The sequence below is a fragment of the Melopsittacus undulatus genome, chromosome 12 (genome assembly GCF_012275295.1).
Source record: "Melopsittacus undulatus isolate bMelUnd1 chromosome 12, bMelUnd1.mat.Z, whole genome shotgun sequence".
Taxonomy (NCBI): Eukaryota; Metazoa; Chordata; class Aves; order Psittaciformes; family Psittaculidae; genus Melopsittacus; species Melopsittacus undulatus.
This window is the reverse complement of record NC_047538.1, coordinates 2650874-2675893: the sequence shown is the minus strand read 5'-3', so window position 1 is coordinate 2675893 and position 25020 is coordinate 2650874. Positions and strand designations below refer to the sequence as shown.

Here is a 25020-nt window from a genome sequence, read left to right as displayed (position 1 = left end):
GTTTTGACCCATTTTGATCATGAAATCCTAACTGAAGCAGACCCTTTATGGCCTGCCTGTTCCCAGGAGCCCCAATGAAATGGTTTTCTCAGTTCATCTTGATTTAAAGGGGGTCAAAAGGCCAAACCAGCCCTGCTCAATCAATGCATTGATTAGAATTATTGACTTACATTACAAGGAGCCAACATGACATGAGACGTATCCATAGGACCTCTCAGGCTCAGTGCACCTATTGCGTCCTACTTAGGCAAAGAAAAATGGACTAAAGCATATCCTATACATATTCCCTTTATATTCTATACATTCTCTGCATTACCTAAGGATCTAGGGGTTGGTTTGGTCCAGCAACCCCCCATCAAGCATAATCAGAGCTACAGCTGCGAAGTGTTTCCTCCCACTTATGCAAATGGCTGAGGTAAGAGGCATCTAATGAAATGTTTGTACTTTAATACACCACCATGTGAAGGAAGATGAATTTTAATTATGGGCTCTTAATTGTTTGGTCCGCCTGTTAATATCCTATTTACACAGTATTAATACAATTTGCTCTCTGCCAGCAGGGCTCTTCCTCACAGCGGGTGATGTTGTTTCAGTGGGTTTACTTTGTGGACCAGCTCCATTATGCAAAAGCCAATGTGATTTTGGGATGGGCAGTGATGGGCTGCGGGATGCTCAGCTCTGCTGGAGCTCAGCTTTTGGATTGCTTGAAGGAAAAGCTAAAAATCCAAAGAAAACTCAAGCAGTTTATGCCTTTACAAACACAAACAGGCTTTTCCCAACCCATTTTTTTCCCCCTTTGCAAAAGGACTGTGCCCTTTGGAAGCATGATGCTGAGTCCATCTGTCACATCCTATTCCACTCACTGTTGTTAAACCTGTGTTAAAACACTTATTCCATCATTTACAAAACCCATAAATAAATCAGTGCAGCAGCTTTCTAGGAGGAAAAGCTCCAGATTCAGCAAAATTTGTCGACTCCAAACTGGGGCAGATGCGAATCCTTCACTGGTTCTTGCCCCTTGCAGTCCTCCTGGGTTAGCAAGGACAGACAGCAACACATTATCATTGTAAATCGACCTGGAATATCATAAATAAGGCATCGCCGTAGCTTCGGAGGGAGGGAGAAGGCATTTGTGGTGCTCCCAGGAACGGGAGCAACTGCTGGTGTTTAATCTTTAATGAACAAGATGTTGCAAAGTGCTGCAAGTCAAAGCGCGTTTGCTTAATGCTCCTCAGCCTCGTGCAGCGGGTGACATCCCTGTTCGCAAGGCTCCCATTCATGGCCATGAACCCTTGCGTGCTGGTGGCCTCCCCTTGTGCTGGCCATCACCTTCCTGTGGTTATGGATGGGGAGCTGGATCACTCCCTGCTGTTTTGGGGTGTGATTTGTAAACCTTTAGCATCCCAGCTGGCTCTTTGTCAAGGGGCAAAGTGCCTCCTTTAGCAGCAAATGCCTTAAATCCAGGAGAACGATCAACTCTGCACCCATTATGGAGCTCCTGGTACCTATTTCCCCCCCTGCCACCCCCCCTTGTACTTGCACCCCAAAATACCATTGTGGGCTTGGCAAAGTGAGTGCCGGAAGGCAGTGGAGAAATTGGTGTGAATTATGTATGAGCCCTGCTAATCACAGGCTGATTAAAATGATGATGTGTTAATATTATCTCTCCCTGTTGCCTCTGCCGAGGGGGATGTGTCAGCACCTGATGGATGGGGGGGATACAGTGGGGGCAGATGGGGCAGCTGCATCCCCACGTGTCCTCTTCTCTGGCTCCCTCCCGAGGTGTTGCTCCACTCTGATTCCTGGAAACACTTTTGCTGCTCCAAATGATCATCACCAAATGCAAGGATGGAGATGGGTTAAAGCCATGTGGGGATATGCCCCAAATAGCTATAGTCCATCGATGGTTTGAGGATGGCTTTTTGGGAAGTGCTGGGAGGTGAGAAATTAGGGAATAGGAGAGCTTTTGAAAATCCAAAGGAGCTTGAGCAGCAGCTCAGGGAGGGGATCCTGCCCCTCTGCTGGGCTCTGGGGAGACCCCCCCTGCAGCCCTGATCCAGCTCTGGGGCAGCAGCACAAGAGGGACCTGGAGCTGCTGGAGCGAGGCCAGAGGAGGCCATGGAGATGCTGCGAGGGCTGGAGCAGCTCTGCTCTGGAGCCAGGCTGAGAGAGCTGGGCTGGGGCAGCCTGGACAAGAGAAGGCTCCTGAAGGGGAGACCTGAGAGCAGCTCCAGTGCCTAAAGGGGCTGCAGGAAAGCTGGAGAGGGGCTTGGGGCAAGGGCCTGTAGGGACAGGCCAAGGGGAATGGCTTGAACCTGCCAGAACAGGGGAGACTGAGATGAGCTCTTAGGCAGAAGCTGTTCCCTGTGAGGGTGCTGAGGCGCTGGCACAGGGTGCCCAGAGAAGCTGTGGCTGCTCCATCTCTGGCAGTGTTCAAGGCCAGGTTGGACACAGGGGCTTAGAGGAAGCTGCTCCAGTGGAAGGGGTCCTTGTCTGTGGCAGGGGTTGGAGCTGGAGGAGCTTTAAGGTCCCTTCCAACACAAACCAGGCTGGGATTCTGTGTAGGTTAAAAAATACCAGGCACATGGGGAAGATGCAGAGGGGTTGCTTTGCAGTGCTGGGACACCCCAAAAGGCTCCATCACCCTGAGGTTTCCAAGGGCACCCCGGGGTGCTATAGTGGGTTGTGTTTGAGTGGTTGCAACCCACCCACTCAGCCATTCTCTCATTCCCCCTCCTCAACAAGACAGAGGCAACCTCAGCCTATTTGGGATGCTCAGATATCTGTCAGCACCTTGGTGGAAGAATCCGTTTGCATCCTCCACTTGCATGGCTGGGATGAAACCTGCCTCCTCCCTTGCAGCTATTCTGTAATTGAAAGCACTGAGCATGTTCCAATGTGCTCCGTTTATTAATGTGTCACTCCTGATTTAAAAGGACATTTCATTTATCTCTCCCTTCCCCCTCCCCTCCTTTTTTTCCACCCCCCTTTAAACTGGATGTCGCAAGAATTCCCACTGTTCACTAGCAGAAATACTCTTCTTTCCCCAGGGATGCGATCTAATCAGAGGGCTGGATTTCCATAGGGCTGAATCTAATCCGAGGGTGGCCTAGGATAGTTGCATTAAGGAATATGTCTCATTTCAAAAGAGCAAAGGGGAAGGAGAGGAGCCTCAGGGTTCAAAGCTGTTTTTGGGATGCTGATAACAGAGAGGATGATGGAGATGATGGACTCTTCCTTTGGAGGTGCAAATCTGATGCTCAGCCCTGTTTAAATAGGCCTTAAAAGTCAGTAATAATTGTCACTGCTGGTTTCTTCTCCACAGTAAATCCAAAAAGGGACCAAAGTAGGGGTTTTGAGGACTGGTGACACTTTGTCATCCTCTGCTGTAGCAAAACAAAGGGAAGGGAGGGGATGAGGGATGAGATACGCACATCAGCCACAGCAAAACAGCAGGTTTTGGACAGCTCCATCTGGATTCCTGTGTTGTTTTTCAGTACCTGGCTTTATTTTCACTGTTTTTCCCTCTTCTTTACACACATCCTTAGCATTTATGGGACTGGTTCCTCCAGGGACCATGCATCTGTTTCTCTCTGCTCTCATTCATGCTCTTCCCCTCCTTTTTCCCATCTTCTAGGGTGATTTTGCTCTGAATTTGGGCAGCTGATGCTCTTCAAGTGGGTGGGTTTTCACCTTCCCTCCCCTTCCAGGTGTTGCTGGGGCTCCAGCATCAGCTATTGTGGAGTCCCTATCCCCCTAGCACTGGTGTGATAAATCACAGTGCTCCAGAGCTTTGTCTTTGCCACGCAGGATCTGCTCAGGAAAACCAGAGCATCCTCTGGTTACACTCTGGTGTTTTTAAGGACCAGATATCCTCCCAGCACAGCTGAGACCAAATTACTGGGCATGGAAATGGGAGCTGATGGGCTGCAGCCCAGTTGCCATCTCAAAGAGGTTTTGTTGCTCAAGGAGGGAGCAGAGCCTATTTGGGCTGTATTTGGAGCCATCTAGAAGGTGCCAGTTGGGGGTGTGTTTGCAGGGGGATTTACTCAGGTAAATGCTTGGGCCAACGCGTTTGCTGCACATGGGTGAAGGTGGTTTACTGCAGCCAGCCCAAACTTGGCTATTTTTGACTCATAAAAGCCACCAACCACCAGGAGATGGCTTAAGCATCCCCAAAACACTCAGCTGGGCTGGAATGGGGATGCTTTAGCTTCCCACCGTTGTGCATAGGGTGTGAAACCCAACGACACGGGAAGAGGGATGGAAAACCATCTGGAGATGATGCAGTTATGAACCAGGATCTGCTATCTCTCAATAGTCCATGGACACAAGGGAAAATGCAGTCTTAACTCTGTTGTTGTCACCCATTGGCTTTATTTGATCCACACCAGGGCAGAAGGGAGGTGGAATCTTGCCTGGTTGATGAAGAAGCAGAGCTTTCCCACATACATAGAGGCTCCATCCCTGGCTTGAATCCATCCCTGCTTTCCTCTGGGCAGCTGCAGAATGTTTGCTCATCCCTTTCCCTTTGCTTTCCTGCCTGTTGCTCACCTCCCTATTGGAAATGTCAAAAGAAAAGCAAGGGGAACCGGGGCACCCGCTGCGAGACCTCACCAGACCTTCCTCGCATCCCTCCTCCTCCTCCCTCTCCCATTGCTGCCTCTCTGCATCTGCAAAGTTCGAGGGGGTTGTGTGCTCTGTTGGCAGCCGCAAGGAATTAATCCCTGCTTTAGCATGCTAAAATAAACCCTGTCCAGGCAAGGAGAGAGGATGGAAAGAAGCTGGCCTGCAATGAATGTGAGGATTTGGGTTGCTGTCAGCAAGGAGGGAGGCATCAGGCTGAGGCTGCAAAGGTGCAGTGTTAAACCCCATCCTGCTGTGCACTGTTTCAGGGCTAAAACAACCTTTATTGAGCCCCCATCCCTGGTCCATGCTGCTGTCTCCTGCTGCATAATGCTACAAATGCTCACCACCACTAACAAAATCCATGGTTTATCCCCTTTGCTTGCATCCAGCAAACCTGCTCCCCCTGGAAAGCAGCACAAAGAGTGTTTCTTGAGTTTTAGAGCCCTCAATATGCCAGGCCACGCTGCTCTGCTGTTGCAGCAGGCACGTGTGTGTGCAGCATGCTCTCCTGCAGGTCGTGGTTGAGATCATTGCAAAAACACCAGCAACTTGGTTTACAAGTGATGGGAGCCTCAAATCGCTGCCTGTGGGACATAGGAAACCACCTTCCCCTATTCCAAGAGATCTTCTGTAGAGGAGTCTCAGTTTGTGCAGCCCTGTTTCCAGCCCTGCTCCCATTATCCAGGTGCTCTGGGGTTTCTTTTCCCCACCGTTTTTTCACCTGATGCAAGCAAATAATGGCTTTTTGCAGTGGGTTAAGTGTTGGTTTGGGGTGTCCTGGTTGCAGACACAGATACAGTCAGGGCAAGGATGCTAAAGGAGGGTTTGGATCTGCCTGGCTGTCAATCTGACATCTTCCAGCAGCCAGAGGAAATAGAGGAGAATAAAACAGAAATGTGACTGCCTGCCCTCCTGACCCTGCTGCTCCGTGCTCCTGCAATCCTTCTGCAGCAAATCGAGGGGAAACAAGGAGAAAAGGGGCAGACGGAGCTGCCGTGCTCTGACTTCCCGTCTGCTACAAGCACAGCTCCTGCATCCAGCTACAGGGAGATGGGGAAGCAGCAGGCTGTCAGCCAAAGCTGGGCAGTAAAACCACAGGTTGGGCTTTGCACATCCTCTGATTGATTTGTTCCTGTAAGAAATGAGTAATTTAAAAGGTTTTCAAACAAAGCAAGGGGAAGAGAAATTTGGTCTGCAATGGGGAGAGAAGCAATGGCAGAGGTGAAGTAGAAGCTGGGTTTAAACTTGAACAGGAAAAGTTCAGGTTGGATTTAAGGAAAGAGTTCTTTACTGTGAGGGTTCTGAGGCACTGGCACAGGTGCCCAGAGAGGCTGTGGCTGCCCCAGCCTTGGCAGTGTTCAAGGCCAGGTTGGACACAGGGGCTTGGAGCAGCTGCTCCAGTGGAAGGGGTCCCTGCCCATGGCAGGGGTTGGAGCTGGAGGAGCTTTAAGGTCCCTTCCAACACAAATCGTACCATGACTCTATCTTCATAGGAAGGATGGGTTTGCGTTTGCAGGTGGGGAAGATGGCTGGTGGGACCAGCGCTTTATGTGTGGATCAGTGTGATCCTCAAAATCCAGGTGCCCATTGTTTATTTGGCCAAAAGTGTAGTTTCACAAAGCTGGGGTGGGGAGAAGCAGCTGAATGCTTGTTCCCTGCATTTTGGTGCTATAAGCTGGTAAATAAGGTCAGGAAGGATTTTTCTCCCGGTTTCTACTTCTTTGGTGTATTGGGAGCAGCCAAAATTCATTGCAGCAACGGGGCAAGATGCCGCTCTGATGGGCTTGCCTATGTGTTGTGTGTGGGATGCAGCCAGAGCTATTAATACTACAAAACCACTTGAGAACAATATTTAACCCCCTTCCCCATCCTTCCCCAGCAGCTTAAGTCTCATTTTCTCCCTTTTTGTACCTTTTCCAGCCTACCTGACAGTGAGCATCGAGCCGCTGCCGCCCGTGGTGGTGGGAGATGCCGTCACTCTGAAATGCAACTTCAAGACAGATGGGAAGATGCGGGAGATCGTCTGGTACCGGGTAAGCAGTGCCAGTGCCTCTTGCTTGCCCTTGGGGACAGGGACATGAAGCCACCCGGCTGCTTTGCTCCTGTCCAACAGAAGGTCAAGGCTGGATAGGGGAGAGAAAGGCAGACGGTGCTCTTGCCAATGGGAATATCGATTCGGTGAAGCAGGCAGGCAGCCTGGCCTTTGAAAAGCTGAGTGGGGAGAGATGTAAAGGGGATTTGTAGTATCCTGAGGGCTCCACGAGGCTTTTTCCAGGAGTCTTGTTCTGTTTTCCAGGTGGATTTGGGGTTGGCAGGATCGGTTCTGGGGGGCTTTGCACTGAGGGTTAGAGATGGTTGGGGTTTAGGAGCAGGGGACTCAAGTTGGCACCACCGTGGGAAAAGGTTTTGCATATTGGGTGTGAAATGATGCAAAAAAGAGAGTGGTTTCCATGCAAAATTAAGCAAAATTGAAGGTGTTCAGGGCTTGGGGAGCAGCACTGGGCTCTTCACACCGGGCTCCTCAAGAAAAACCTTTCCCTTTCCTGTCCTTGTCCCTAAAATACTCATGGATGTGGGATGCTGATCTGGAACAAAGCAAGGCTGGTTTTATCTGGGGAAGGGGGATTTGGAGGCTGCGGCTGTCCCCCCTCTACCACCATCACTCCCATCTGCACCAAGCCTGGATCCAGCCTCAGCTATAACAGTCCAGAGCAGTATTCTTGGCTTTCTCTGGGGAATTTCAGCATAAGCTGTCAAACACAGCTAAACCCCCTATGATGGTTTGACCAGGGGAAACTCAGCTTTCCAGGATAGGAAAAAGTCAGCTCTTTGCCTGGATGTTTGCTCACAGAGGAGGCAAAGAAAGAGCCAAAGGGACTGGTGGCATTGGATGAAATCACTGCCCTTCGTACGAGGATATGTTTTGGTTTTACCATCTTGTTTCTGCTCCCCAAACAAGGAGCATCTTCTGCCTTCAAGCTATTATTTGCCTCCCAGCAGGTTTATCCATAGGGAAAGGTGCTCTCTGGACTGATACGTATTGAATTGCTGGAGCGTGGTGCATGCACAGGAATATTTCCATCATGTCCTGGCTGTTTGTGTTTAGGTGTGTAGGGGATGCAAGCAGAGAAATAGCAAAATACAACCCAAAACCTGTCCTGCACCTTAAATCGCACCTTGCAATTGGCTTTGTCTCCCCCTTATTTTTGGGGAAGAGGGGTTTTGTGCAGTGCTTCTTCCACCATCTCCACCAGGTTTTTCCTTCCCTTTCCCACTCGGTAAGATTGGATTAACCCACTTTCTCGCGAGCTGGGGCTGGATTTGTTTAATCCCCCTGCGTGGAGGGATGCAGGAGCCCTTGGCGAGAGGACGATGCACTGGGGTGGCTGAGCAAATTACACTGTGAGTAACCACAGAGAGAGTGAGAAGGGAAAAAAATCACATAGCTTTCATTTTTATCATCACAAATCCCCTTTTCTTCCCAGTTTTTACCTCCCCTTCCCTTTTTCCCCTTTCCCAGGGAGCTTCCTGCATTCAGAAAGTGATTTTTCTCATCGAGCATCTCAGGATTTCCCAAATTCCCTCCCAATTTTGGGTTTTTTTTCCCCTTTTTCCCCCCATCCTGTCTTGCACATGGACTTTTGCAGCCCAAACCACTGTGGGCAGGTCATGGATGGTCTCGTGTGAGCCAGGTGGAGATGCTGGGGCTGTGCAATTCTATTCCTACCATTTGTAAATCATCCTCACAGCATCTCTGTGAGCACACTGAGGCTCTGGATCATGGTGTGGGGGACCCTCAGGGCCTCCCCTTTCCCTTTCACATGTCTTGTTTTACAGAGAGCAGAGTGAGCTCCGTGAGCTTAAGGATGCAGAGTGGCTCCAGAGGCACACACTGGGTTGGGGAAGGAGGGAAAGCAGAAAGGGGAGCACAGCATGGTGTGCATCCATAAATCATAGGGCACATCCATGACTCATGAGGTGCTTCCATAACTCATGGAGTACCTTCATAACCCATTGGGGTGCATGCATAATAACGAGTTGGAAGCAGGCAGAACCATGGGGTAAATGCTTAACCCACTGGGGAGCATGCATACCCCATGAAGTGTGTGTGTAACCTGTCAGGAGCATGCATAACCTGCTGGGAGCATACACAACACATGGGGATGCATGCATAACCCATCAGGTTATGGGATGCATGTATCTCCAACCCATCAGTGTGCATGCATAGCTTGTTGAGAGCATGCACAGCCTGTCAGGGTGCATGTATAACCCATGGGATGCATCCATAGCCCATGGGGTGCATCCATAGCCCATAGAGTGTGTACACAACCCATCAGGGTGGGTGTATAACCCATGGAATGGGTGTATAACCCATGGGGTGGGTGCATATAACCTTTCAGGGTGGATGCATAACCCATAGAATGGGTGCATAACCCATGGGGTGGGTGCATAACCCATTGAGGTTCATGCACACCGAGGCTAAAGGCTGTGAGGTGTAAACCAGATTCTTACCATGGGTGAGGCAGGTAAAACCCCACTGAGAGGCACCATTGCTGCGAACTAGCACCCCCAAACCCTCTCTCCAGCATGGGAGCCCCATTGCTGAGGGGCAGCAAACAGAAGTGGCAGAAACAGACAACTTCTTCCTCAGGTCTCAGCATGAGCCGCTGCTTTAGATTGCTTAATGCAAGGACTGAAGGAGACCTGGGATGAGCAAAGGGGGCTTTTTCACAGCCCAAACAAGAACATGCACCATCTGCAGAGGTGATAATTAATATTCACCCACCCCCTCCATGCTGAAGTAATCTCCAGAAGGTGCGATGCGGCTGAGAACATGTGCAAACACGGGTCTGGACCCGTTGTGCATCAGGCGAGCATCGAAAACCCCTTGTGCAGAGGACAAGGGCTGTGGCATCCTTGTAATGAGTCCAGGAAGACATGGAGCTGTCAAGCTGTTCTCTGGCATCTTGGGGGTCACACTGAGACCTGATTAGTATGGTCAGTGCCACGCTGCAGCGAGGGATGGGCAGGGAGGAAATGACTTTTTGCAGCAGTGCAGAGCTCTAAAGGAAAATAATGGGAAGCGGGAGAGGGAGGGAAAATCCTCAGGGTGTCTGTTGTGGCTCTGCACAGACATCTGGCAGCAGCCTGTACACACAGCCGGGGGCTCGGATGATGGCAATCGCAATAAAGTCTTTTGCACAGTTCTGGTGGCAGGCGAGGGCTGGGCAGGATTCCCTGGAGGAGAGCAGTGATCCTATGCTCAGCATCCCTCTGCCCAGTGGGGACCAGGGGTTTGGCCTGGGGATGTACAGCTGGAGGAGCCGGGGGTGGAGGGGAGCCCTTGAGTCTGGGGTTGCTCTACCTCAATTAATTAGAGTTTGGTGCTCAGCCTAATTAGCAAGAAGGAAAATAACAGAGAGATGGGGATGGTGTTGCTGTCTGCAGCACCCTTGCACAGGCATTGCTCTCTGTAGCACCAATGCATGAGCACTTATCTACCCCTCTGCTGTGCTCTGTGGAGACCCCCCCTGCAGCCCTGCTCCAGCTCTGGGGCAGCAGTACAAGAGGGACCTGGAGCTGTTGAAGCGAGGCCAGAGGAGGCCATGGAGATGCTGTGAGGGCTGGAGCAGCTCTGCTCTGGAGCCAGGCTGAGAGAGCTGGGCTGGGGCAGCCTGGACAAGAGAAGGCTCCTGAAGGGGAGACCTGAGAGCAGCTCCAGTGCCTGAAGGGGCTGCAGGAAAGCTGGAGAGGGGCTTGGGACAAGGGCCTGTAGGGACAGGCCAAGGGGAATGGCTTGAACCTGCCTGAGGGGAGACTGAGATGAGCTCTTAGGCAGAAGCTCTTCCCTGTGAGGGTGCTGAGGCGCTGGCACAGGGTGCCCAGAGAAGCTGTGGCTGCCCCATCCCTGGCAGTGTTCAAGGCCAGGTTGGACACAGGGGCTTGGAGCAGCTGCTCCAGTGGAAGGGGTCCCTGCCCGTGGCAGGGGTTGGAGCTGGAGGATCTTTACGGTCCCATTCAACCTAAACCATTCTATGATTTACATGGGTCACACAGGAGGCCAGGGCGATCTGGAACATGGAGTGGCACTGCAGGATCTCCTTCAGGTGGAAAAACACCACCTGGCACTTCCTAGCGCTCAGCACCTTTGGCTCCATCTCCATCAGCAGGTTCCTGTAATCCTGTGAGAGACTCCGGTGCCTCAGCATCCCTGAACCCCTGTGCTCCCCATCCCAGAACAGGGGTTTTCAGGGAGTCCACGTAGCTCCACTCGCTCTGCACAATGATGCCCTGCCTGGCAAAGGCTGGGGGGGTGTCTCCAAAACCAGTGGCCAAGGCAGGTAGGAGCCGATGCATTACAGATGTTGGTGGTACTTCTCAGAGCTGCCTGATCAATGGTGACAAAGCTCAGTCCCTGCGGGGGCTGCCTCTGCCGTTGCCCATTAGGAGCAATGAGACGTTACAGCTCTGGCCGGCGTCTCCCTCGGTGGCTCCAAGCAGGAAATGTTGCTGGTGACAGTGATAAAGTCACTACTTGCAGCAGCATCAGCTCCAGGGGAGGGGGAAGACAGGATGGAGGAGCCAAGTGAAGGACACCCAATGTGCTGAGGCTTTTGCAAGCGCTTCCTGTACTGTACAGTGCTGCTGGGACAGCCCAGATTTGGGGGTGCTGGCTTGGGGATGCTGGAGATGGTCCAGGCTGGAGGCATCAGGATGCTGCTTTTTACCTCTCGCTCCCCAAAACTCACACTCCCCTCCTTATTTTCAACCCAACCCCATTTATGGTGGGTTGTGCCTCTGATTTATAAACCTGCTCTTCTATAGGGTAAAAAACTCGAGTTCTAAGGCTGCAGAGATATTCTGTAAGATCTGAGCAAAGCTGCTGATGGAGAGATCTTGGGCTGGTAACTGCGAGAGGTTTGATTCGTGCCATTCATCTACCTGGGGAATGATCATTTACATGTCAGTGTGGGGAACTCTTTTAATTCCTCATGCTCAGGCAGGGAGAGAAGGTCACAAGCATCAGCACAGTTTATTGAGTTCTTTATTACGTCTGGCTACAGGCATCACTCTGGCTCCAGGGATGCAGTGGGGAGCCTGGGTTGTGCTTCCCAGTACCTGTTTGATCAGGCATGTGGTTTAGTGGTACTAGCATGGGTGCTGCCCTTTGGGGGGTAAAGACGGGTTGTAGTGCTCATTCTGGGATGAAACCATCCGGATTTGGGCAAATAAATCAACTACTCTGTATTTTTTGAAGACAAGGGTGCTGGTGGTGGTGTTTTGGATGGTTCTGAGCAAGGAAGGACTGAGTGGTCCAGCAAGCTCAGGGCAGGAGGAAGGATATCAGCTAGAAGAGGGGTTTTCCAGCATGATGTGTTTCTCCCAGTGGTGGTGACATGGGTTTGGATCTAGGGATGCTGCAAACCCCTGGAAGCACACTAAGCATTGCATTCACACCTTACAGCCCCTTCAGGTTATTTTCCCTCTTGCCACAGCAAGGGCTTGTTGCATCTCCTTGGAGAAAGGGTGTAAATTCAGCCCTAGGGCTGGAGCCTAGTGATGCTTCATGTCCCTGAGTGCTATGCAGAGTCCCTATCCCTTTATAATCACTTTGTCCTCCACAATCCCTCCCCGCCAATCCCCTTGGTCCCGCACCCATCTCTCCCTGATGCTTACCTGACCTGTGAGCATCCCAGCGGGATGCTCCAGCAATATTAATGGTACCAGTGTATTTTGGGAACAGCAAAGGGCCGGATAACCCTTGAGAGGAAAGAGGCAGGATGGGGCTGCCTCTGTGACAGCAGGAAGGAGCAGGAGGTTAATGTCTCCCTGTGCAGTGGCAATTGCTAGTGTTTTGTCAGGAATAAGGTTTTTACTAGGGTTTATACATAATGCAGCAGGCAGCCTTGGGCTGCCTGAGCTCAGCTCTGCTGCCCTAAACCTGCCTTTTCCTTGTCCTGTGCCCCTTTCTGCCTACTCCTCAGTGTGGGCACATAATGTGGGGCAATCACCATTGCATGCTGCTCATGCTGCTGAATTGTCTTTCTTTTTTAACCCAGTGTTTTTTAACCTAGTGGCTTGGCTGCTCCTGCACCCCTGTGGCTTCACCAACTTCATATGCAGTTGCTCTCCAAAATAATTGACCCCAGGGCACACATAAAAGGCTGAAAGTAGGTCTAATCCCTGGAGAGAGACTATTCTATATGTGCCTTTCCACAGGAGCTTATTAACTGCCTGTAATTCCCTAAGGATGCAAGCAGGCTGCAGCATCTTGCCTCACTGTGCATCCTCAGGGGGATACAAGGGATCCCATGGGTGGCACGAGTGATGCTTTGAGCTGCATTTTCCACTCCCATCCTTGGATGTAGCTTGATGCTCCCTGGCTTTGCCCACATCTGTCCAGATGCTCTGGGGAACTCCTGTGGCTGCAGACTCCTGGTCTACGAGCATCACCTCCACTGCTCCCCATCCCCATTCCTTGAGTATCCCTCCTTGAACCAACCACTCTGTTGCATCCCCAACATAATCCCTTTGAGATGATCCATTAAGAGCTTCTCAGTCCGGGAGCAGCTCCAAGGTCTCTCCCCCCCCTAACCCAGGGCATCAATAAAAGCCAGGGAAAAATCAGACATGTGTCCTTGAAAACTTCCCCTCATTCCCAAGGCCGAAGATTTACAACATTGATAATTCTTCTTGCAGTTCTTTATCCCACATCCGTGCCAGTGTGTATTTTCTTTGCAATAAAAGCCTCAGCCTTGACAAATAAATGTGAAGAGGTGGTTTTAGTGTCAGCAGTTTGGGTTTTTTTCCCCCTTTCTTTTAGCCATAAAAAAAAGGGAAAAAGATCAAATCTGGAATCAAAGATGAGTTTTGTCCAAGTGGGGAGAGAAACACTGGGTGGTGAAATGGGTTTCGTCCCTGAGAGATGCCAGGTTTGAGGTTTAATCCCCCAAATCCCTTTCTTCTACACCAGGCTTGTGTTAAAAAATAACCATTCTAACCCTCTGATGGACCGATCTGAGCTGTTACAGCCTCAAAATGTGCATATACAAACACACATTGCATTCCTCTGCCTTTTCCCCCTTAGTTTTGTGCTAAATTTTGCTCCTCAGAAGGGGGGGAGATAAATCTGAAGACACTGAGGGGCACAGGGAAGAAATGAGTCCTCCCTGCTCCTAAAAGGAGCCTTTTTCCACTTAAAAATTACAACCCCACTGAGCAGATGGAGATGGGAGTTGGCAACACGATAACGGGTTGGAAATGCACTGGATTTGCTTTTGGTTTCAGCAAGCTCATACTAGGTACATAATATTTATTGATGTTTAAGAAAAATAGTGAAGAAATTAAAGATAAATATAATAAAAACATATTACAAATGAAAAAGTGGGTGTGAAGCTGCTCATTCATTTGCAAACATGACCTCGGGCATCTCATATCCGGGTTTTACTTTTGCAGGTCACCGATGGTGGCACCATCAAGCAGAAGATCTTCACCTTCGATGCCATGTTCTCCACCAATTTCTCCCACATGGAGAACTATCGGAAGAGGGAGGATCTGGTCTACCAGTCCACTGTGCGGTAGGTCACCTTGACATCCCCTTCTCCAGCATGCTGCTGCTTCTTAATGCCTATTTTTAGAAACCTGGCCCTATTTTGGGGTAGGTGAAGGTACTGAAGGACATGGAGCTGTTGGAGCAAGACCAGAGGAGGCCATGTGGATGCTCAGGGGCTGGAGCAGCTCCTGTATGGAGACAGGGTGAAAACATTGGGGCTGTTCAGCCTGGAGGGCAGAAGTTCAGAGCAGCCTCCAGTGTCTGAAGGGGGCTACAGGGATGCTGGAGAGGGACTCTTCATCACTGACTGGAGCAATAGGACAAGGGGTCATGGGTTCAAACTGAAACAGGGGAAGTTCAGGTTGGAGATAAGGAGAAATTCCTCACTATGAGAATGGTGAGGCATGGAAACAGGCCATCCAAGGAAGCTGTGGCTGTCCCATCCCTGGCAGTGTTCAAGGCCAGGTTGGACACAGGGGCTTGGAGCAGCTGCTCCAGTGGAAGGGGTCCCTGCCAGTGGCAGGGGTTGGAGCTGGATGAGCTTTAAGGTCCCTTCCAACATGAACCCTTCTATGATTTGGTCAATACTTGATGTGTCCTCTTAGACTGTCCCAGGGATTCATTGCATTGCTAAGAAATTATCATGCCTTAATGCTCCATCACCAAAAATCCTAGCATTGTCCAAATATTCCTACTTGTCTCTAGGGAACAGGTGACATTGGTGGCGATTTCCAGGGGTGAAAATGGGCACAGAAAAGCGAGGTTCAGGAAAACAACAAAATCACTATCTATATTTAAAGCAGGCAGCATGGAAGTTTGTCTTTGCTTCTCTTCCAAGTGCGAAATCACTTGCAGGGGTGTCAGCTTTATTACTAATTATGCTCTTGCTTTATTGCCAATGGTATAAAAGGAAAACCAAATCTGGTAAAAACTGTCAGGGGGAGACTTAATTCAAGGTAAAAAAAGCCAGGGTGAAGTATTTATTTTCCACAATTATTACTTCTTACCTCTTTGTTTCCTTTTTAAATGAGAAGTTGCCAATCGTATTCCATAGCTCATGTTTCCCAACGTCGTAATAAGAATTCTGTGGCTGATGGGGAAAATACAGTTGTTTTCTCAAGGTGATGTGATGTTTCCAGCTCCAAACGTCTGTGTGTGGTTGGAAAAGGCTTGGCAGGGATGGTCCCATTGGATGAGCATGTGCACAAGTGGAAATTTCTTCTAATTTCTTGGAATTTGAGTTTTAGGGGGGGGGTCTGGTTTTTTTTATTACACTCAGAGGTAGTTTTTTATTACACAGAAGAGTAAATGTGTTGGTTGGCTTCATGGGAATAAAGTGACTGAAGAGGAGAACAAGCAGGAAAGCAGGGCTGGAGAGGACATGGGGTTGCTTAGGAGATGCTCAGGGGAGTCTCAGGGTGCTCAGGAGGATGCACAGGGCTTGCTCATGGGAAGCTCAGGAGAAGCTTGGGATGTTCAGGGGTTATTCAGGGAATATTCAGGATATTCAGGGTCTTGCTCAGGGACACTCAGGGATTCTCAGAGGATGCTCAGAGGCACCATGGGGCTTGCTCAGGGGATGCTCAGGGATTGCTCAGAGGAAGGTCAGGGGATGAGCAGGAGATGCTGTAAGGTTGATCAGAAGGTGCTCAGGGGTTTGCTTAGAGGATGCTCAGGCAATAGGTTGCCAAAGGGATGTTCAGGAGATGGTCAGGGGCTTGCTTAGAAGATGCTGTGGGGTTGGTCAGAGGATGCTCAGGCGCCTGGTCAGAGCATGATCAGGCAATAATCAAAGGTTGCTCAGAGGCTTGTTAGGAGATGCTATGGAGTTGGTTAGGGGATGCTCAGGGGCTTGCTCAGGGGATGCTCAGGCAATAGGTTGCTCAAGAGGATGTTCAGGAGATGCTCAGAGGCTGCTCCACTCCTTTATTTTGTTTCCCATGGAGCACAGGCTCTGCTCAGCAGCTCATGCTGATGTTGTACACATTTCTGACACAACTAATTGTTGTTTAGAGCTTGTGTTGGCGGCTTCACAAAGGGATTACACATTCCCTAACTCACCAGCCTTGCTTCCTGCCATAAACCCAGTGGTTTCACTCAGTGCTGGATTTGGCCATTGCTCTCCTCAAACAGAGAAGCAGCAGGAAAGCTGGGATATTAAACCAGACTAAAACATCCCCTGCGCACGGAGCAAGACATCACAAGCATCCCTTGAGCAAGGGACAAGGACGCGCCATGTTCACCCGGGTTATGGCACATTGCACCACCCTCAGCTGCCTTTTTTGGCTCAGAACCCTCCGTTTTCCTCCCTTTCACCACATATTGTAGAACTAATAGCATTTGCAAGCAGAAAATTTCACCGCCCTAGGACTAAGAACTTAAAAGCATCGGTAATCATCGGCATGGCGCCGGCAAATCATCCGTGGAGCCAGGGATGTTCATGGTAAAAGTCTTTTCACACAGTCGCCTTTTTTTTCAGAGGAAAACAGCAAGTTGCCTGGAGAGAAAGGAGATATTTCTTGGAGGCTCTGAAAAGACTTGTTTTCTGAATCATTGGCTTGATGCTCTATTTGGAGGGGGGAGGTGTCCTGCCTTATTTTGGGCTCTGGTGAAGAAATGGAGCACTATTAGGAAGGGTTTAGTGATGGGTCAGGTGCTTCCCAGCCTTTTCCACTCAGTTTTTCTCTCCCTTTCATTTTACCCTTCTGTATTTTCATCTCTCCTTTTCATCTTTGCAACGGCACGGGCACGTCGGTGCCGTCCCACGGAGCGTTATCCCGAGCGGCGCGGCTCTTATCTGCACGGTGCAGAGGGCTGCCAGGGCTGCCTCTTTTCATAGCAGCTTTGAACGCCGCCTGCTCAGATGTGAAGAGCAAAGCTGAGAGATATCCAACCCTGGATTATTTCCTTTCCCCTCCTTTGATTAAAAACCCACCCTTGTCGAGGAAGGCACTGCTTTATGAATATCTATATAGGTTTTTTTCCCCTTATTTCCAGCATGTTTAGAGGACACAAAGGACATAACGGGCAGCATTTTGGCTTTGCAGGGCTGGGAGGCCCCTCCCTCCGGTCCTTACCCGTAGCAGAAACATCAAACCGACCCAATTAGGACCATTTTACACCCAAATCCACACACACACAAAGGGCTTGTCCTTGGCAGCCACTGGGACACGGTGTCCCCAGCTTGGTGGGGACCAAAACTGCTCCTGCAAGCCACTAACGAAGGTTGTGGATGATTTCCTGCTCGGTGCGTGGGTAATTAAAGGCTGGAACAGATGGAGGAGGCTTAGTTGAAAGCGTCAAGGCCATTAAAAGGAGCTGCCAAGTGACTGTTCGCTTCGACAGGGGCTTGTTTGTGCTGGTGGGGGGCTCATGTAGCAACAATGGGGCATGGGAAGGCAGCCAGAGGCTTCCAGAAAGGATCCAGCAAACCAGAGCCAGATTTACCCCAGGATGGGGATGCCCTGTGAGGCACATGCCTCGGTTTGTCCAGAAAAGTGGAGGGGATTAAGCTCAGAGTAGGTTGAAGGATGCTCCATGTGGGAACTGATCCTATCCTTGTTGTTGTGGTGGGATATTGCTGACCACTGAGGTGGGATAATGCTGGCTGGCAAGGTAGGATGATGCTACCAACTGGCAAGGTGGGGTGCTACTGGTTGGTGAGGTGGGATGCTGCCAGCCAGCAAGGTGGGATGATGGTGCTGACTGATGGGGTGGGATGCTACCAGCGAGGGATGTGGGATGATGCTGCAACTGGTGAGGTGGGATGCTGCTAGTCAGCAAAGTGGCTCCTTTGCAGCTGCTGTGATCATCTCCACCTCCAGCAGCACTGAGCCTTTTGCACATCTCTTCCTCTCCTGGTTTTCCTTATAACTCTGTAAAGACCCTAGATAATCTATCGATCCATGTGTACTTGGCTTTGCTTGGAGCGTTTGATGCTTTTTATCTGCCATGCTTTGCTACAGCCATTGCATCGCCCGAGCGGTCTGTAATGACCAGTGTTGAGCCTTTAACATCAGTGTTCCACAGGTGTTTGATGTCCAGGCTTGGTGGGATTCTGCTCTTGGTGGTGCTTTTAGATCCCGTACGCTTCTCCTTTCTATAATGCAATTACTTCCCCTCCCAAGGAGCTGTCAGTGCTGCTAAACTCCAGCTGCTAAACCACATTACAAGCTCTCTCCTGCAGCCTTTGCAGTTATTAATAGTGTATTGATCCCTGTCACCAGTAAAAAGCAACCCCATCCGACACCTTGAGATCCGGATGCTGACCGCTGCATCCCCCGGGAAAACGAGGTCAGGATGGAAGGGGGAGCAGGTGGTGAGCTCTGTATCTCCTCTCCAGCCTCCCTGAGGTGCGCATTTCGGACAACGGTCCCTACGAGTGTCATGTGGGGATTTACGACCGAGCCACGCGGGAGAAGGTGGTCCTGGCCTCTGGGAATGTGTTCCTGAACGTGATGGGTGAGTGCAGCCCTGGATGGTTGGGAATGGAGCGGAACAACTGCAGGGTCTCAGAACTGGGGAACAGCAGGGATTTGGTTCATTTTTCCATCCCAGGGATGAGGGTGAGGGTGAGGATGGGGACAACAGGTCAAAGGAGGTGATCCTGCCCCTCTACTCTGCTCTTGTAACACCCCATTTGGAGCACTGTGTGCAGTTCTGGTGTCCTCAACATCAGAAGGACATGGAGCTGTTGGAGCAAGTCCAGAGGAGGGCACAAGGATGCGCAGGGGCTGGAGCAGCTCCTGTGTGGAGGCAGCCTGGAGAAGAGAAGCTGCATGGAGACCTCAGAGCAGCTTCCAGTGTCTGAAGGGGGCTACAAGGATGCTGGAGAGGGACTCTTCATCAGGGACTGCAGTGATAGGACAAGGGGTGATGGGTTCAGACTGAAACAGGGGAAGTTCAGGTTGGAGATAAGGGAGAAGCTCTTCCCTGTGGGGGTGCTGAGGCGCTGGCACAGGGTGCCCAGAGAAGCTGTGGCTGCCCCATCCCTGGCAGTGCTCAAGGCCAGGTTGGACACAGGGGCTTGGAGCAGCTGCTCCAGTGGAAGGGATCCCTGCCCATGGCAGGGGTTGGAGCTGGAGGAGCTTTAAGGTCCTTTCCAACCCAAATCATTCCATGATTCAATGGAGATGAGGACTAGGATGGGGATGAGGATGGAGATGTGTGGGTGTTGAGGACATCTCACTAACGCCCCTACTCTGCTCCCTGGCAGCTCCTCCAACGTCCATCTCGGTGCTCGCCGCTGACACACCAGCACCCTTCAGCCGCTACCAGGCACAGAACTTCACCCTGGTGTGTGTGGTCTCTGGTGGCAAACCTGCCCCACTGGTGAGCCCCCGGGGGTTTATCTTCCATATGTATATGTGAAGCTAGCACAAATATATACATATGTGTGTTAAAAATATATCACATATATGTGCTGCTTTTGGAGGCAAAATAAGGCAAATAGCTTCCTGCTACCCCAGTCTCACCCTGCATCATCTTTCCATGGGGACCTTGGGAAGCAGCTCCACACAAAGCCACCCAAGGGGTGGGATGTGGGGATGTCCGGGGTGGTGACCATCCCCACTGGTCTCACTGTCCCTTTTGTCCCCTTGCAGGTGTACTTCAAGAGGGACGGGGAACCCATCGAGGCCACGCCGCTGCCGGAGCCGCCGGTCGGCACCGGGAACTGGGCACCCCGTAACCTCCTTCACCGCGACTTGGATGACACCAAGGTGCCAAAATCCCTGATGGATGAAGGCGAGGTGGGAGCTGGGCAAGCCCCAGCCACAATGGACCCCCCAAGGGGGCTGGCGGCCGAGCGGGATCCCGTCACCGAAACCATTCCCGAGACAGTGGTGAGCCGGGAATTCCCTCGGTGGGTGCACGTGGCAGAGCCCATCTACTACTTCCGCCACACGCATGCACCCGTCAGTGATGGGACGGTGGAGGCGCGGGCCACCCTCACCTGGACCCTCAACCCCCAAATCGACAATGAGGCACTCTTCAGCTGCGAGGTGAAGCACCCAGCGCTCTCCATGCCCATGCAGTCCGAGGTGACGCTTGGTAAGGTCCATGCAGTCTGTGGTGGCTCCGTGGGGCTGTTTCTTGGGGGTTTTGCACTTCTTTGAACCTTTTTTGTACTTTTTCCCCTCTTTTTATTGCTGTTTTCTTTTGGGCATCTTCATACACCCGCAGGCCAAAGCAAGGTGCCACATAGGGCTGCATGATGGTCAAAGGGGGTGATGCCAGGGTGTCAGAGTAGGAGTGTGGGTCCATCGGGAATGAGAAGAGCTTGTCCCCGCTCCTGTTAGGGATGAGTAGAGGGGTGGTCTGGGGTCTATAGGGTGCAGATATCCTTGTGAATAGGGAGGGAAAGAAAGAGGCTTTGGGGATGCTGCCCCCCAAGTCCCCATAGCCTCAGGGTGCCCCATACAGAGGAGCATGACCTCAGTTCTATAGGGTGGAGTTTGCTGTGTTGACACAGGGCTGGGGAAGGGGCTCTAGATGCAGGTAGTGAGGGTTTGGGGGGATGTGTGGGGCTGGCAGTGAGGAATAGAGGCTCCTGGGATATCAGAGCAAGGCAGTGATTCAGTGGTAAGGGGTAATGTGGGCACAGCCCTAGATTTTGGAGTGGGGTGGTCTGTGATGAATGAAGCCCCCTTGGTGAGAAGGGAATATAGGAATATTGCACTTAAGGGGAGGCATAGGACCAGGGCAGGGGGGGACAAGGAGGGGCTGGTTTTGAGGGGAGCCAGGGCTGTGCTGGGTGTAGGGATGAGCACGGAGGGGGGTGTTAGACGTGGGGCTGTACTGAGGGGACCTGGTGTTTGGTGGGTCTTTGCCTTGGGTGCCTGCAGGGGAGGTGGGGAGGTGGTAGCTCCTTAGTGTTACCTCCTATGGGAGGGGATGGGATGGAGGAGCTCCTCTGGACTGAGGTCATGTTGTGGGGGGACACCTTCACCTCATAGGGATGTCACCTTCATCCATCAATTCTCAGTCCCAAGAGACCTGAGGACATGCCATGACCCTTATTGGCCATCACCACCCAACTCAACCCATGGGGATTGCTGGGGATGGGCCAGGCTGGCCCCTGCATGCAGGGAGCCTGTGGGGCTGGTGAGACCCCATCTGTCATAGGGTAGTGGGGTTGATGCCAGGGCCTCCCCATTGGGCGTGCTCTCCACTGGGGGTGCCAAGCTCCAGGGTATCCTCCTGGACAGGCTGCTCCAGCCTCCCTCCCCTTGAGCTGGGTGAGGAAGACTGGGCTTTGTCCTGGCCAAGTGGGGCACTTGGCTCACTGCATGAGCAGCAATGCACCATCTCCTGGAGAGCTTCACCCTGTTGGCTTCCCACCCATCCTTGGCACAGGCTTCAGTGTGCACAAGCCTCTCTGTGCTGGTGCTCTGTCTCTTCGGCTCATCAACCACCTCCATTAGTGGGAGGTTGGTGCCAACGAGGAGGTCAACGAGAGGCTGGCAGTCAGCAGGGAGGAGCAGCAGCTCCCTTGATAATAGAGGGCCCTGCATTATCTGTTCCTCCCCACAGAGCATTAAAGCTCTATTCTGGTATACAGCCAGTCAAAAACCAGCCTAAGTCCTGCATTATCACACCTTCTTCTGCTCATCAGGCTTAGGTGTCCACTCTCAGGAGCTCCCCATGACACCAAGACCTTGATGGCTTGCTACTTCTTCCCCAGTAGCTCAAATACCTGTAATAGCAAAGCTCACCCCAAAATGCCCCCTAAGATCCACAACCCTCCTCATGCACCAAGATGCCTCCAGCCTGGGTACCTTATTGAGCACCCCATTGCCACCATCTACACCCAGGTTTTGGGCAACCTCACAGCAGATCTCCCATTAAACCCCTCTCTCTATATAAATAGTATATAAACACTATATGTATTCCCCATAAAAGCCACATTGAAACCAAGACAAGCCACTAGCTTTGGTACAGAAAGCTATCTTTTGGTACAAACCATAGCACGGTGCAGCACCCACAGCCCATGCACCCTGCTCCAGCACTGGAAGGATGGATCCTGCATGGGTATTGCAGTCCAGGTGCACAACCATGGTCTCTGGTGTGTGTCCATGAAGACCATTCTGGGCCATGGATGCCCTTTCCAAGACCCAGTGTCCACCACCACAGACTGATGTGTTATCTGGTGGCTGTTTGTCCCTTTGTGTGCTGCTGGGGTGATGTTCAGGCTCAGCCTGTCCCATCCACAGCAGTGCTTGAAGATGCAGAGGATGAAATACACGCTCTTAGCAAACCACAGCCTCCTCTCTGCCCATTTTCCCCTTCCATTCAAAGACCAGGCAGCTCCTGGTGCTGCCCCATCCCATTCTGATCCTGTTGGGATCCCCTCCTTTGCACAGGGCCGTGCATGGCATTTGGTACCAGCAAGGCTTTGTGGCCATCTCCCATGCTAACAAACAGCACTCGTTCAGGACTTACCAAGGCCACCTTGTCCTGAGGCTGCTTTCCTGAGGTGTCCATCTCCAAGGCTTCAAAACAGCCTGACCCCTCTTGACTCCCATTTCCGAGCAGAGAAAGGCATGATTTGGAAATGTGTCCTTCACCATCAATGCATCCCCTTACAGTCGTCTATCAATCTCAGTCTTCCCATTCATCCTCCTGCCTACCTGTCTATCAGTCATTTGGACATCCACCAGCCTGTCCATCCATCACCAAGTCACCAGCCCGCCCTGGGCTGGCACAGGCCATGCCACCCCTCACCACAGTCATTCATCAAACCATCGTTAACCCCAGCCAAGGGCACCCACCAGCACTGGGAATGCTGTGCTCAGCTGATGTCTCTTCTTGTCCCCTTCCCTTGCAGTTGCTCCGAAGGGCCCAAAGATCACCATGACCCCAACAAGAGCCCGTGTCGGAGACACCGTGAGGATCTTGGTGCAGGGCTTCCAGGTCAGCATTCCCATCCATCCATGCATCCATCCCCATTGCCATGGGGAAAGTGCCATGCCAACGGACAGCTTTGCATCCACACCAGCACTTTATGGGGTTGGCTTGGTGGCCTTGGGTTGCATTTCAGCTGGACCCCAACAGGTTTTGCTCACTCCTTCCACCCATCTCCCTGCAGAATGAAGTCTTCCCTGAGCCCCTCTTCACCTGGACACGGGTGGGAAGCCGGCTCCTTGATGGCAGCGCCGAGCACGATGGCAAGGAGCTGGTGTTGGAGCGGGTTCCAGCCGAGCTCAATGGTTCCATGTACCGCTGCACTGCCCAGAACCCCCTGGGCTCCACCGACACTCACACCCGGCTCATCGTTTTTGGTAGGGCAGCAAACGGGGTCACCCCTCTCTCCACGAATCCTCACTCATTTCCCCTCATAAACACAATAAAATTGTATCTCTGCTATTTCTTTCCTATTAGAAAACCCGAATATTCCCAGAGGAACAGAGGACTCCAATGGTGAGTGGTGGGGACATTGGTATTTTGACCCAAAACACCCCATGAAGTGAAGAAACGTGCAGAGCATCTCTGCTTGCATGGCCCTAAGCCCTTGGCCATCTCTCCTTGCATTATCCAAGCCCTTGCCTTTGGAAGGGATGTCCTTGCACCAAAAGGGGTCCCACGGATGCTCCCTGCAGCATCCCTGACCACACAATCTCCAGGTTTAGGAGGGCGACCCCCCCCCAAGAAAGCGTGGTAACCCCATCCTGCTTCAAACCCAGGCAGTGAGATGCAGCTCCCTAATCTCCCATCCCTTCTCTCCTCCTGCCTAGGTTCACTTACCGGCCACTGCGGCTTCAGACTAGTTTTGGCGCTCACCCTAACAGTGATCCTGGAGCTAACGTGAAGCTTTGCCTGCCTCTTCCTCCTCCTCCTCTTCCTCCGTACAGCTCCACCCAGCATTTACACCTCCATCAATCGGTTCTCTTGCTCTCTTTTTGGTTTTCTATACTCTTTACAGTCTCGGTCTCTTTCTGTCTGTGTCTTGGCTTCCTCAGACAATTTAATTAAAAGGAAAAAGAGAAATCTTCCCCCTGGTAGAAGGCTGTGCTTCATGTTTTGCCTTGTGCTGGGGTACCCAGAACCATCTTGGGGTACCCAGAGGCTTTGCAAGGGGTGTCCTCTATGAGACAAGGACCAGATTTCCCATGGAAAAGCCATTTATACCATTCCCACTGCACTGCCACAGAAATGATCAGGGGAACAGAGCACCTCTCCTATGAGGAAAGGCTGAAGGAGTTGGGGTTGTTCAGTCGCCTGTTCAGGAAACCTTATTGTGGCCTTTCAGTTCTTAAAAGGAGCCTATAAGAAAGATGGGGAGAGACATTTTAGGGCCTGTTGTGACAGGATGAGGGGTGATGGGTTTAAACTAAAAGAGGGAGATTCAGGCTGGATGTGAGGAAGAAATCCTTTACACTGAGGGTCGTGAAGCACTGGCACAGGTTGCCCAGAGAGGTGCTGGATGCCCCATCCCTGGAGACATTCAGGGCCAGCCTGGATGCAGTTCTGGGCAACATGATCTAGATGAAGATGCCCCTGCTCAGTGCAGGGATTTGGACTGGATGAGCTCTGAAGGTCCCTTCAACCCAAACTATTCTATGATTCTATGCTGGAGATGAGCCCCACTCAGCCTACATGCACACAGACGGTGGTGCTGGGAGCCCAAAATCTTGGATCACCAGCATTATCCAGACCTCGGTCAGGTCAAATCAGCTTTACTGGAAGACAGGCATCACGCACATCACTTGTTCTGGGCTGGACACTCAATCTCTAGTGACAGGCAGCTCCCAACCCAAAATGTCAGCACTCACACATGAGTGGGCAGCATGTGCCCCACCAGGCAGCGCCGGCACCACATGAGTTTAAAGCACCCACAT

At 51.5% G+C, this 25020-nt stretch overlaps 1 protein-coding gene across 1 annotated transcript in view; it reads left to right on the top strand.

Moving 5' to 3' along the window:
• Positions 1–24191, top strand: part of IGSF21 (immunoglobin superfamily member 21) — a 39439-nt gene extending 15248 nt beyond the window's left edge. Inside the window, exons 2-10 of the mRNA XM_034068354.1 lie at positions 6550–6662; positions 14086–14207; positions 18525–18643; positions 19398–19513; positions 19786–20233; positions 23010–23095; positions 23271–23463; positions 23564–23602; positions 23917–24191. Of these exons, the coding sequence (XP_033924245.1) occupies positions 6550–6662; positions 14086–14207; positions 18525–18643; positions 19398–19513; positions 19786–20233; positions 23010–23095; positions 23271–23463; positions 23564–23602; positions 23917–23990 (1310 nt within the window). The 3' untranslated portion in view covers positions 23991–24191. The remainder of the gene's footprint in view (positions 1–6549; positions 6663–14085; positions 14208–18524; positions 18644–19397; positions 19514–19785; positions 20234–23009; positions 23096–23270; positions 23464–23563; positions 23603–23916) is intronic.
• Positions 24192–25020: the final 829 nt, after the last annotated feature.